At 38.6% G+C, this 14483-nt stretch overlaps 1 protein-coding gene across 13 annotated transcripts in view; it reads left to right on the top strand.

Annotated features, from left to right (window-relative positions):
• Positions 1-14483, top strand: part of KLF12 (Kruppel like factor 12) — a 647154-nt gene that overhangs the window by 546587 nt on the left and 86084 nt on the right. For all 13 annotated transcript variants that reach the window (XM_037736798.1, XM_037736799.1, XM_037736796.1 and 10 more), the window contains one exon: positions 12506-12568. In XM_037736798.1, coding sequence (XP_037592726.1) covers positions 12506-12568 — 63 coding nt within the window. The remainder of the gene's footprint in view (positions 1-12505; positions 12569-14483) is intronic.

Here is a 14483-nt window from a genome sequence, read left to right as displayed (position 1 = left end):
AGAAGGAGCAGGAAGGGAAAGATTACCTAGATATTGGTCTTTTTCATTTGTAGTCCTTCTGTAGAGTCTTTGCCATTGAATTCTTATATGACACTACCTTGTACATTATTCATCTGAAGCGAGATCTTCCACTTTCACTTTCAAGAAGAAAAACATCTCAAAGTATAAAATACGTCATCAAGGACATTCTGCCCTCTGGGATGTACCCCCTCGGCATGAACTCCTTCTTCCCACTAGGGTAGTCATGTGCTCAACTGATTGTCCCCTCTTCCTTTTTGCACGTAGGTCTTTCTTCACTCACATACCTGGCTGCCTCTTCATGCCTGTAGAAAAGTTAGATCTTAGGAGACCCAGCCCAAATCTCACACCAAAGGAGCTTTTCTCCTCCTACCTCTTGAAGTAATTATATTTCCATGATTTCTTTACTGTTCAGTCATCTGCTGCCTTACAACTATTCTTCTATTTGCAGAACTGGGTGTTCTTAATCCTATATTATTGTTTTTTAGCCTTTCTGAGACTATTGTATACTCCCCCAATTGGACTGTTGTCTTTTTTTAAGATCAGAGGCTATATCTTAGATATCTTTAATACTACCTAAATTGATTGGCAGGTGCATTGAATGTAGGAGTGCCTAACACATTTTAATCAATTTCTTCCTTTTCATGTATCTTTTTTCAATCACAATGGTAGAGTGCTTCATAAGCAACCAGAACAATGATATAGTGATTTATATCAAAAATAACCCAAAGAAAAATGAGATGTGCTTGAATTTGGCTTTTCTGTTAATATTATAATAGCCGATATGTGTTTCTGCAGAGTAAACTCTGTATCCTCTTCGACTTGTGCTACATGAAGCAGTGGAAACCAAATGCCAGTGGCTGGAAGTGAGGCAGAGGAGACAATGGGGAATTTGAATGTGACTAGTATAAATGATGTTGATCAAATGTGAGACTCCGGTGCATTTTGGAAGTGCTTGTATGGTGGGTTCATTGCTATTTGTCCAATCCTAGTGGTGGGCTGGCACGTGATACTTCATAAACTCCTTGCCAATCTCCACAAGTACCTTTAGACCTGTGGGTACTGATTTATGTGTTTGGCAGTTCTTAGATTCGGATGCCAAGTTCTGAAATAAAGTGTCTCTGTACAAGCTGGTAGGTCAGGTCCTGGCTCCTTTGCCTTGAAGTTCTCCAAGCGTCTTGGCTGTCAGTATTGGCAATGAGGAAACTGCTACTACAGCTGTTTACGGATCAGACTGCTCTGTGATTCAGTACTGAATCCATCTCCTGGATACCATTCCTTTTGATTTATTTCGTGTCCACTTAAAGAAAAACAAACTGGGACTTACACATACACACTCACACACACCCCTACATAAATCCATTTCTTTTTAACACATTATTTAAAATAATAATAATAGTCACTTTCAATTAACAGACTGAAAGTTTTCTAGCATTTGAAATTTTATTGGAAGTGAAATGTAAGCTATGTTTTTTCCTTAGAGATGGCTTATTATCTTTAGAATCTAGTCGATGCCATTTTCATTATGCCTGTGAACCAAATGATGTAAAATTTTGTCCTATTCCAAGGAAAAATGGTATAGCTTAGTGAGCTATAACACCTTCTTGAGAGAATGCTAAATTATAATAGATCCAATTGAGGTGACAAAATGTCTATATTACAAACTTTAACTTTGCCTCTTTTTATAGCCTAAATGAGGCTTCTCAAAATTAATGCAGCCAGAGATAGCAAAGGCATTTGAAGTAATTCCTCAACTACTTATTACTTTTTCTCGACAGAGCTCACCAAATAAATGGTGTTACGAGTGGGCCTAATAGAGCAACTACCAATCAGATTGTCTGCCAGTTCATGAAATGTCTCCAACTCTATCCACACTAACAACTAAATAAAGCATTTCAGTTCACGTAATAAAGGACTAGAACCTTAATGTACCACATACTGAACACTAAAACATATTTATATGTATACAAAGTGAAGTGGAAAATCAAAGCAATTATCAGGATATCTCTTTGGGATCTGTATAACCTAGATAAATGTCAGTTCCATGAGACAGATTGTATTTCTCTGTACACATAATGTAAATTTCCCCAAAACTTACCATGGCACTATTTTAGCAATCTTTAAAAATGCCTTCATCTCTTTTTCTTACTCCCTTCTTTCTACCCCTCTTCAGCATGCCATTTATTAGTAATTCTGTGCTAAGTTCATGCAAAAAAAATCATGAAAGTAAAGGTGGAATTAATGAGTTTTTACTTTTACAAAAAAGAATGATAGGCTGGGCACGGTGGCTCACACCTGTAATGCTGACACTTTGGGAGGCCGAGGCAGGTGGATCACCTGAGATCAGGAGTTCAAGGACAGCTTGACCAACATGACAAAACCCTGTCTCTACTAAAAATACAAAAATTAGCTGGGTATGGTGGCACTTACCTGTAATCCCAGCTACTTGGGAGGCTGAGGCAGGACAATCACTTGAACCCAGGAAGCAGAGGTGGCAGTGAGCCGAGATCGCGCCACTGCACTCCAGCCTGGACTACAGAGCAAAACTCTATATCAGAAAAAAAAAAGGACAGAGAAGGTACATACATATGCACGTGCGCACACACACACACACACACACACACACACACACACACACTTTATATTTATAAACAGGTATAGAATGAGTGTTATTGATAATAACTTGAATGAAAAAATATATCACAAACTAACACACAGAAAAAATAATTTCTAATAGCTCTGTACTGCTTATACTCTTATCCCAGCAAAGCCCTGCCACTTAAAATTATTTTATTTTTGAAACAACTTTAGAATGTAAAAGTTGCAAAAATATTCCAGAGTTCACATACACCTTTCACCCAATTTTTCTAATGTGAATATCTTACATCCTCATGGTATAATTATTCACACCAAGAAATTATCATTGATTCAACAATTCACAAAACCACTGACCTCATTTGGATTTCACCAGTTTTTCCTCTGTGTCCACTAATTTTTGTGGTGGTGAAGAAGTGACGGATGCATCTGCCATGACATTCTGGCTTGGGATGGTTCCAGGTGTGGGCTGATGCAGGTTCAAAGAACCCATCTCCTGTACACCCAAAGCGTTCCTTTGGGGTACATCATTTTTCACTGATCTTCTCTTACATTTTGTACTTTATCATTTTAATATATAATCTATATATTAAATAGATGTAATACATATATACATATGTATTGTTTGTATATGTATACACACACAAACCTATATTGACTTATTTATTTTTCCAGATTATTGCAGCAACACATCTTTAGGAAAAATACGGCTACTATTGTGAGTTCTCATCATCTCTTTTTATTTATAGAGCAGTATGTAATGTGTACCTACTTTGTATTAGACATATGGCCTGGTGCCAGGCATAAAGTGGTGAGCTAAGAAGAAATAGTTCTTACTTTTTATCAAATAATCACTCTCTATAATTACAAGCCAGATAAGTGCTATGAAGGGCAAATGCAGGGAATGATGAGAATCTAAGTTGGAGACATGATCTGGTGTGGTGAGCTGGAGAGAGAGAAGTGACATTTGAGCTGAGGAGCTGAGGAAGGACTGGCGTAAACTAGGTGGGGCTGGTAAGGGGGGCTGTGAAGAAAAGGACCAGCATGTGCACAGACACTGCGCTGAGATCAAGCAACAGAAAGCAGAAGAGAATGTTGTAGCATCATGAAGCTTGGAGAGGTGGGTAGTTGGCTGATGGGCATTTGGGCTGTGTTGAGATTTGGGTCAATTTCAAGAGCAAAGGAAAGCCATTAAAGGGACAGTGTTGCTGAAAAATATCACTATGCTATAGTGCAGTCAAGGGATTAGAGGAGGTGGTAAAAAAGAGGAATGGGTTACAATAGGTGGGTAACTGTGGAAATGGAACACAGATAGAATAGTGATAGTGTCATAACCATGCCTGTTTGTGGATATGGAGAGGGTTCAGACCAGGGCAACCCTGGGTTTCTGGGTTGTTTGACAGAATTGTTACTGGTGTTAATGACTGCTCAAGGCAACGCTGAGGGAAAAGCAGATTGTTTTTCGCCTTTCTGACATCAAAGAATGGATGGAGACTCTCTTTTCTGTCCGGACGTTGGTCATGAGATCATACGGGCCTGAACTGAGTCATGAAACTCCAACTTCCCGTCACCAGTGAGATCCCTGGTATTCTCTGAATGAGTGGGAAGAGAGGTTTAAAGTCAACCAAGAGGATGTCCTGTTCCCTCGGGTCCTGGCCCTGCTCTGGTGGTCTTCTCACTTCAATTCTGCCTCCACGAAGCTCAGGGCTCATCTGTGATTTATGTGCTAAGGATACTCAGGTCTCTAGCTCTTCTCAGAATTCTCTGCTGAACCCCAGACCCCAGTAGATGGATCTGACAGTTAGAAACTTGAATTCTTTTTTAATCCAGAAACATAATCCTCCCCCTTCATTTTATGTGGCTTCTCTGATCACCCACATCTGAGCCATGGGTGTCATCCAAAAATTGTTACCTTACTTCTGCCTCGCTTGCCCACACCTCACATATACTTAGACCAGGTCCTGCAGATAATGTCTAATCCATTATGTGTCCATCTTCTTCTCACTCCTCCCTCAACCCACCATCATTCCCGCTGTGTCCATCTAAATCCCTCTTTGTGGCATTATTGCAGGTGTCTTCCCGTGGCCTCCTGGGCCTTGCATTCTCCTCAGGCCACCCTCTGTCTCGCTGCCAAGGTGATTTTTCTGGCATACAAATCTGCTTGGGCCCTTTCCAATCTTAAAATCCTTTGGTGGTTGTCCTTTCATTCTGTTTGAATTAACCATTTAGCACAACTTACAACACCTGTAATCTCCTACCCCTCCAGGCCTGCTAACCCCTTTCTCTAGGTGTCCACACCAATTTGTGGTCTTGCTGTTGGACACATTTCCACGCTTTGATGCCTTTTCATAGCTCCAGAATTCTCCTTTCCTTTTTCTTATCTGAGAAATGTATCCTTTAAGGTGTACCTCATTTATTGTCCTAGGGAAACTCCCATGTTTATTCCAAAGCTTAATTCAGATGCCCCGTGGCCGTTTATCTGCCCCTGTGGCTGCTCGTCACATGGCACCATCATGGTCAATTATTTGTCTAAACTCACCTTGCAGTGCTGGCCTCTTCAAGGCAGGAACCGTGTTTGAATCCACATAGTATCCCCTCCCCTAACACGCCTCATAACACATAGGAGCCCGGAACACACTTCAGAACTTAGATCAGTGCCTGGCACAGTAGAGATTCAACTAATATTTGAATTAATGAGTAAACAAGAGGTGTACAATAAATGTTGGTTAAGTAAAAGATAGATGGGTGTACATATGGCTCTGAGCAATAGAGGAAAGGCTGATATGGCTGCACAGCCCTGTGACCCAGTTCTCGACTCCGTGGACATTTATGTATTGATCTGTCCCCTAATCCCATCTTAATATCAAGCTTATCTCCCCCAAATACTTCCAAGAAACTTTCCCCTCTGACCATGCCATATTATTCACTTCACACCTTGAATTCACTTTCATACTTAGATGAGTAACTTAGCTCCTCTTCTTAGAGTGCTTTCCTACCGTCGTCCAATTCTGCCTCTGAAAATCGTAGCTATTCTTCTTGTCCTAGCCTAAAAGTCTCTTCCTCCTGGAAACCTTCTCTGGTATTTCACAGTTTGAATTCATTCTAACCCCATTTTCACTTTTACAAAATTTGAAATCTCTCTTAATTTCCCTCTCCTATTTTATAATAGTTGCTACCTGCTTATCTCAACTGGACTGTAAGCTGCTTGAGGTCAGGGATCCTATTTTGCTTACAAGGCAAGACCTCACACATAGTAACAGTTGAGTGAAGTTAGTTGGATTGAATTAATAATGTTCAATTATTGATGCTTTGGGTGCCCTGGAGGTTTTTAATAAGTAATTCAGTGAGATTCCTCAAATTTCTAAACATAAAATATTTTTATATTTTTCTATCCTCATTGTTTAACAAATGCTTATGTGTCTATGCCACATGTTTATTATATGTGGGCAATATGCATTATGCTAAGCTCTAAGGATGGCTCCTCAGAAAAATGACCATTGTATCCAGCCTGGAAAATGTAGTTCAGTAGGAAAATCATGCTAATCATACAACAGCTATTTATTGAGTGCTCACTTTAGTACCAGGTACTGGAGATACAACAGTGAGCCAAAAGAGCAAAGTTCCCTTATCCATTGGCATATGCTGTCCAGTTGGAGAGACAGGTAAATAAACCAAACATACTAACAAATACAGTCTTCAGTTAACCCATGCTAAGTACCCTGTGCCATGAGAACTGACAGCAAGTTGACCAAGACCTGGAGGTCAGGGAGGGCATCTTACAGTTGAATCAGCTAATCAGGTTAGCAGGGAGAAAGGAGAACATCTAGTGTCACTACCCCAGAGAGAGCAAGTCGGGATGGTGGGAGATAGGGCCAGGATTAATTAATACATTATAATTGCATACCAAATGCTCTTTTTAGAATTCTTCATTCTGTTGGTGTATGTTTCCTTCAAAATGTTTTCTTTTTAACAATTTAACTTCTCTCCCTCAGTGTCTATGGCATTAGAATAAGAGTTACTGTAAATAGTAAAAACATGTTCACCTATTGGCTGGGCATGGTGGCTCACACCTGTAATCCCAGCACTTTGAGAGGCCAAGGCAGGAGGATCATTTGAAGTCAGGAGTTCGAGACCAGCCTAACCAACATGGTGAAACCCCATCTCTACTAAAACTACAAAATTTAGCTGGGCATGGTGGCATGTGCCTGTAATCCCAGCTATTTAGGAGGCTGAGGCAGGAGAATCACTTGAGCCTAAGAGGCGGAGGTTGCTGTGGGGCGAGATGGCATGGCCTGGCCGACAGAACAAGACTCCATCTCAGAAAAAAAAAAAAATCACATATTAATTCTATATCATATTTAAGTTCAGCCCACTTTTCTAAAAGTAACATAAATGGCTTTTCATGAGAGAAATTTTCGTATAAAGGCAGGTGGAGGACCTTTTAAAAATATGTGGCATTTCTAATAGTCATTTAATCATGGGCCTGAGGAAAACCTGAGAATAGAAAGGGCCCACTGAATTTAAACACTGGCCACATTCATATTTTTATTTGGTCATGGGTAGTGCATTTATATTAAAATAACATCTAGAGTAACCTGAATCATCATGAGAACTTGTATTCGATACAACCTAGTATAAGAAGAAAGCAATACCAAGATTTATTTTTAAATTATCTTTTATATGATTCTGCATAGGAAAATTCTGATATTTAATAAACGTGGAATTATTTCTAGGTTAATCTTCAACAAATGTACTAAACTGAGTTGTTAAAGCATGTATTATGTTTAATGCTTTGCACAATGTGTAGATAATCATTTAATCATTAACCTAATTAAAATATAGGTTAATGATTATGTAACAAATGGATTTAGAAAAAGAACATATTTGTACATAATAATTTCTTAAAATATTGACATAAAATATCTAATCTTGCTAGATGAGTAATGTCCTACAAGAAAGATTTCATTGGTCTGTGAAATAGTCATTTGTTCTCTTTCTTCTCAGTGTGAAACAGCCTCTGTTACAGAGAGCACAAGTGAGCACAAGTGGACTCACGTTTTATTCTGTTGTGTTCGGCCTAAGCAACTGAGTGAATAATTCTGCCATTTTTGAGATTGAGAAGATACGAGAAGGAACACCTTTTTTGTTTTTGTTTTTTTCAGAGAAAAGTTGATATGAAGAAACCTAACTCTAGTATTCAGAGATCTAAGCCTGGAGGTAGACCTTTGGGAAGGTCGTGAGGGTAGCTATACTGGAGCCACTTTCGGCTACAGAGCATGTTTAAATAGTGGAGCAGAAGGTCCTAGGAAAGCGATAGCTAGCCCATGCCAACATTTAGGATGTGTAAGAATGAGAGGAGGAGAGTCAAGCAAAAGAGAAGAGAGGAAAACCAGAAGAATGTCTTGGCTGCTGAGTAAAGAAGCTGTTCAATGACGGAGTGATAAGTTATGTCAGCTGTTGCTGAGAATTTGAGAAAGTTGAGGATTGAGAATTCACCATTAGATTTGAAAACATGGAGACTATTGATGACTGTGACGAGGGTGGTTTCATCAGAGGAGTGTGGACACCAACTACGTTGGATTCTAGAGAAAATGGACTGTGAGAAAGCATGGATGTAGGTCGAATTAATTTCTGCCCCCTAAAATTTAAGTGTGTTGTACATTATATATTCAAATAGCAATGCTAATATAACAAGGAACACTCATAAACAATTAAAGAGTATTAAAGTATTAAAGAGTATTAAAGTATATTATTATGACTGTACTTCTTGTAAGTACCCACATGCTTCATATTTAGTCCAAGAAAACCATTCCACTTTGTATCTAGTTATATTACAAAATGTTCTATTGGGCTTAAATAAATGGAAAATCTCTTATTTAAGAATCTGGTGGTAATTCATCTTATTACATCCTCTGGGCTGGGTGGAGGGAATACATACATATATATACACACACACACATACATACATATATATGTATGTATATATACCTATTGTATGTATATATATATATATATATCTGTTATCATCTGATATGTATGTGTGTGTATGTATATATATATATATATATATATCAGATGATAATCTTACATCATCATGAGTAGGACAGGTCAGACATACCTGTGTTTAAATCCTGACTTTTCTCTTTACTATCTATGTGACCCGAGCTAGTTACCTACTTTTCTAAGCCTATTTTCTCAAAGACAAAATGTGGACAGTAATGACAAGAGGATAAATTGAGATAATATGTCTTAATTATTTAGCATGATGCTAGGCAAATAGTAAGGACTCTGTAAATGGGTGCAAATTTGCATTGCTGTGATTATTGTCTTGTTCTTGAATGGGGTATAACTTAAATACAATGCAATTTAGTAAACAGAAGATAGGTCTTCTAATGAGCTGCCTGAGAGTAAGCCATACCTTATAAGCCATAGTTTTTTATTTGTATTACTCTGTACATGTTTGTTTGTTTGTTTGTTTCCTTGCCTTTAGTAAAGTTGTATGAGCATAGTAGGTAAGCCTGGTGGCCCTGTAGATTTGTAATCTTAATCCCCTGGAATGACCTGGATCGTCCAGCTCTATCTTCCTATTGTTTCACATCTAATCAGCATTGCTAGTGATGAGAGCTAACATGTATTGACTGCTTCCTAAGTACTGAGCACCATTCTAAACATTTTGTAGCTGTTAACTGATTTACACCTCGTAGCCCTAGGTAATAGGCACCATTATCACCTCCATTTGCCCAGATGAGGAAACTGAGGCATAGAGAGGTTAAAATAACTTGCCCAAAAATGACACAGTTGGTAAACGGTGAAGCTGGGATTCAATCAGCCAGGCTGGTCACACAATTTTCACTCTTAACCTCTTCATCGTAATTCCACTTGGGATGATAAGACTGCATTAAGTTATCACAGCTTTCCTGTGGTGCAGATAGTAAAGTGGGACCAGTATCCTCCCACGGCAGTTCACGAGTGGCTGATGATTTGTGTTGAGGGTCAAGGTGTTAGATCCCACCTCCAGTCACCAGGGGGTGCCATTCAGGTAGGTTTATGAAAACACTGGAAACCAGAGTGATGGTATTCTCTTGATTAACTATAAATGTTAGTCATTAAGATGCAAGGTTTTGAGAGTCAGGTTCCTTGGTGTTTATACCCTAAGAAGAAAGAGTCATTTTTTTATTAAGTCATCTAAAAAGTTTTCATATATTTAGCAAGAAAGCTAAATTAAGCTCTGCGCTGGGTAAAATTATAAACATGCTCTCTGCTCCAGATGAGTAAGTGTATATAAATGGAACAATTGGTACACATGGCCTTAATGGTATAGCTTCCCTGTTTTCTGTGTAATGTAAATCACCAAATGTGAGCATTTCCACCTGACAAACTGTCAGTCTCAGAAGAGCATATTCAATACATGTTACACAACAACAAAGATTGCCCTTTTCTTGAGCATGGTGTTTTTTCTTTCCATATCCAGCAGTTAGTACTAAGGCCTAAAACCCTTAGTTACAGAACAAAGTGGCTTAGCAGTAATCGAGCCTGTGTGAGGCTAAGGGAAGAATAATGAACATTCCCTGCAAGCTTCCTGCCTAGATGCAGGTGCAGGAATCAGGAGGTCATGAATAATGCATGACATGCAGATTAGGTGGTGGTTTCTCCTACTGAGGTTTTGACTTTGCTACCTGCCTGGCTTCTATATGTAGAAAGAAGCAGAAGAAGATGGCAAAAACTGTCACAGTTTAAAGACTGGGCTCACAAAACATGCCATATCCTTTTGAAGAAATACAATTTAGGGGGTTGGTGAAGTGCAAGGCTTATGGCCTCCTTTATCAGATGGAATATATGCCAAGTTATCAGTGTACTTACAAAATAAAGCTTTCTTGATTTACCTTTTTAATTTAAGAAACGTTATAATTATTTGTTCATACACTCACAATCAGGACTTCTTTTCCAAAGACTTTCCGAAGGAATTCTTTTCCTCAGACTGCTAAACCATTATAAAAATTCTTCATTTATAGTATTTGATCTATGGATCAGTGAAATTTTCCTAAAAGATACAAATACCTAGAGAATGTTGTAATTATGGATTGAACAGACCCTATTTTTCTCCACTAATGTATGCAATCAACAGCATCAATAAGAGAATACTTCTATCATTAAACTTCACCCGGTGGAATTTTCATGATGAAGTAGTTTCTTTGTACGCCAAGGGTTAAGGAGGGGACAGTGAAAAAGGTAAATGTCTAAAGGATAGAGAACAAATTAAAGAACTGTGAGTATTTGGGGCTGATTAAACTTTAATTAAAAAGGACTCTGATACACCAGTGAGGGTACAGGGAAAGTTCAGGAGAATTTCCTGCATTTCCTCTTAGGTCAGGGGGCTTTAACTGGGGAGAAGTTTTTTGGCTCAGATATCCATGTTAAGGATTGTATTTCAAGAAGACAGAAATAAAAAACAAAAGAATAAAGGAGGAAAAAAATTACTCTTGCTACCTTTCGTATAATTTTTATGTACTTTTATTGCATTTACCCCCCTTTGTCCAATTTGGGATACTGGATTATGAACTGGCTTTAATTTCTAGCTGAGTCTGTCGTTTCCACTAGGCCCCAGTTTGGCTGGATGCCAAGACCAACAGGTGATCCTTGTAGCTGCAAAACAGCAGGAAGTGGGCCGTGCTTGAATGAGACAGTTCACCAGAGGGGCTGTCTGGCCTCTCTCCATCTTTCTGCATAATTAACACCCCCTCCCCCATGCGGAGCAGAAAATCTGTGCTGAGCAGCTCAGCTGCAGCAGTCATTGAGAAGCACTGTGAGGAAAAGAATGTTAATAAGGGATGTTGGAAGAAATAAGCCTTCCGAGTGCAAAGTGCAGTCTGGCTCTGGGTTTAGGGAAAGACTGCAGTTGGCCCTTAGGCGGGGCTGGAACTGTATTATCTGTTCTGGAATGATTTTCACTTGCTAAACAACTACAGAGAACTGGATTTCTTAACAAATCTTGGAGCTGTTGGTGCTAACTAGACTGTAAGACCAGTTTTATATACCTGTTTGTTTTTCTTGTAAATAAGAGCAATGTATGAAATGTAAAGGGTGAAGGTAATATAAGCTAATACTGCTTAGATCTCACAAATCCTGGTAAAGATAGACCAAAACAGGAAGCTGGCAGCCGGAAGTAGGGCATATTGTTTTCCCAGTTAGTGACCCACTAAGAGGTGGAGGTTTACTAGCGAGGCTTTGATTGGAAGATAACAGCAGTTTCCGGAAGCTTTAAGCTATTTCCGGTGGGTGAGTCCAACCCTGGAAGCTTGTAAAGCAGTATATTCTTCACTTCTCCTTTATCCGGCTGAAGTTTTGAATTGGCTTTACCTTCCTCCAAGGCCAGTGGTAGCACATCACTTCCAGAAGGTACTTCTCCTAGGAGTACCTGTTCACTCTTCCCTCCTCTCCTGTGCCCGCAGATTCTGTTACAGCACATTCGAATCAAGTTGTCTTGCTTCCTAGAGTTTTAAATGTAGTAGACTGAAGAAGGGGTCACTTAGATGCCTCTTTGGGCCCACCCTCATGGCAACAAGTACAAAGAGGGCTCACTGAAGGCAGTCACCATACCTTAGGTAACCTTTACCCACTCTTGTACCTGGCGAGGGATAGTTGGACTGAATGAGTGCATCAGTCCTGCCTCTGGGAGTCTTCAGTGTCTTGAGAGTGGTCAAGAAGGAAAAAAGGACCACAGATTTGCAGGCATAGGAATTTAATTGCATCATTTACTAAGAGGGGATCAAGTTCTGGGGATTTTATATTAAGCATTTCTAAAAGAGATTATTTATAAAACAGATGCCATTTTCTAACTTTGCAATTGGGAATGTGCTTTTTCAATGACTGAATTGTTCTCATCTGTCTACAGGGTACATCCGTCCCCAGTATCAAGGGTCCGGGGAAATCGAATGAATAATCAAAAGTTTGCTTGGTGAGTATAGTCTGAGTGATTGTAGGTCTTATGGGAAATTTTAATAGGGCTTGTGTTAAAATTAAGAGAATTATTCCTATTTCTCTATATAGACTACATTTCTACTAACTGGACTATGTGGTCTTCCTTTCCTCTGGACAGCTCTAAATAAAAATTGATAGAGTTCCTTTCCAGCCAAAACTCTTCATTCACCAAAAACCCTGAGTGTAACATTTTTTTTTTAACAGCTATGATCTAAGTTCCGATTAAAGAGTATTTTCCTTTTTTCAAAGATTTATAGACACATATTTCTCAGATACCAATTTCAACTTCTGACAAAGATTTTCACAATCAATGAATCTGTTACATTAGTTTTGGGGATTGCAGCCTCAATGTTGTTTTTTTTCCTTGCCTTAGCCTGAAATATCCAGGGTTTTTTTTTTTTTTTTTTTTTTTTTTTTTTTTTAATCTGGGGACTACTAAGATCTTCCTTAACTGATGAGTTCTCAGACAAAACTACAGATGGGATTTTGTTGAAACAACCTGAAAAGTTATTTCAACCACAAAACATTGATTATTGATTCTTTAGAGAAGCAATTTAAAGTGCTGCACAAATATTTGATGTGAAACAACAAAAAAAGTAGGTTCAAAATCTGTATTTGTTTATATTGCTCCATTTGACAAAATTAACCTTTTCACACATAATGTATTGTTAAGGAAAAAAAAGGAAAGATTAAAAAAATGAACTGTGGCTATATTAGTTTAAAGATGAATGGAAATTCCGTTTTACTTCATTGAATTATACTTAGAATGAGATTTTGATTAAAACTATGGCTTTTTTTTTTAAGCATAGGAAGATGATTACCAAAGATTGAGCTTCCAAATTAATTTTATTCCTAAATCAGGATTATTTTTAGATACAAAATAATGACATTTTGAATTTGAATCATGCCTAATCAGCTCACCTCCCTTCCCCCATTAAATCTAATTAACTCTCACAATAGCTTGGCGATGTTGTTAAATATTGTGCTTTTCTTTTTCACAGAGCGGGAAACGGGGCACAGAGGATACAGTCATTTGCTTACACTCTGCCTCAGAGCTGGGTCATCCTTCCTGGTCTCTTACCATAGCTAAAGCCTATCCCCTGTTCAGCCTGGAAAGCTAAGGGGGTAATAATCTAATGGTCACTACATAAAAGGAAAAGGAAAAATCGGGTCTGTTCTTGACTCTTGATTTATCTCATGCCACAAGCTAATGGGTAGAGTACAGAATTGTCAAGTATGAGAGCCAGTTTCTGCAACATGGTTCTCAATGGCTAAATGTGAAACATGGAGTAAATAACAAAGTTTCTTTTCTTGACTTTTCCTCTCTGAAGTATTGAAGTAATGATGTTCCTGCATAATTCATAGCATGTTATTTGCTTAGCAAGTGTAAACCACTTGTATCTCCAGAGAAGTAATCCATGAAAAACAAAAGTGATGTTTACTACCAGCCTTGAGAAAATTCAACTTTTATTTATTCAGCAACATTTATTTACAGTCCCAGGCACTGTAAACAGCACTAGATTAGAAAGAGAAATAAAGCATAGCTTCTATCCTAAAGGGTCTACCTGTCTTACCGGGCAGATGTGTGTGTGGGTGTGGGTGTGTGTGTGTGTGTGTGTGTGTGTGTGTGAGACACACACATACACATATATACGATATCATACAAGCACATAATATGCAATGTGGGAAATGCTCTAAGGAGATATATTTATAATATAATGTTTAGAAGGAGAAGTTAGCAGCTTTATTTAAGATGAATTTGAGAGTTTATACTCGGGAATGGGGGGAATATAAAGGAAAACAAGGCTGTCAGAAAATCCATCCCAAAGAAGAAAGCTTTTGAGCAAAGACCTAGAATTAGTAAGGAAAGCAGGGTTGAGCTAGTGCTTGCT

Source organism: Cebus imitator, unplaced genomic scaffold (assembly GCF_001604975.1).
Source record: "Cebus imitator isolate Cc_AM_T3 unplaced genomic scaffold, Cebus_imitator-1.0 Scaffold29, whole genome shotgun sequence".
Taxonomy (NCBI): Eukaryota; Metazoa; Chordata; class Mammalia; order Primates; family Cebidae; genus Cebus; species Cebus imitator.
Note: the sequence above shows the minus strand (reverse complement) of the source record. Positions and strands in the feature narration are given on the sequence as shown.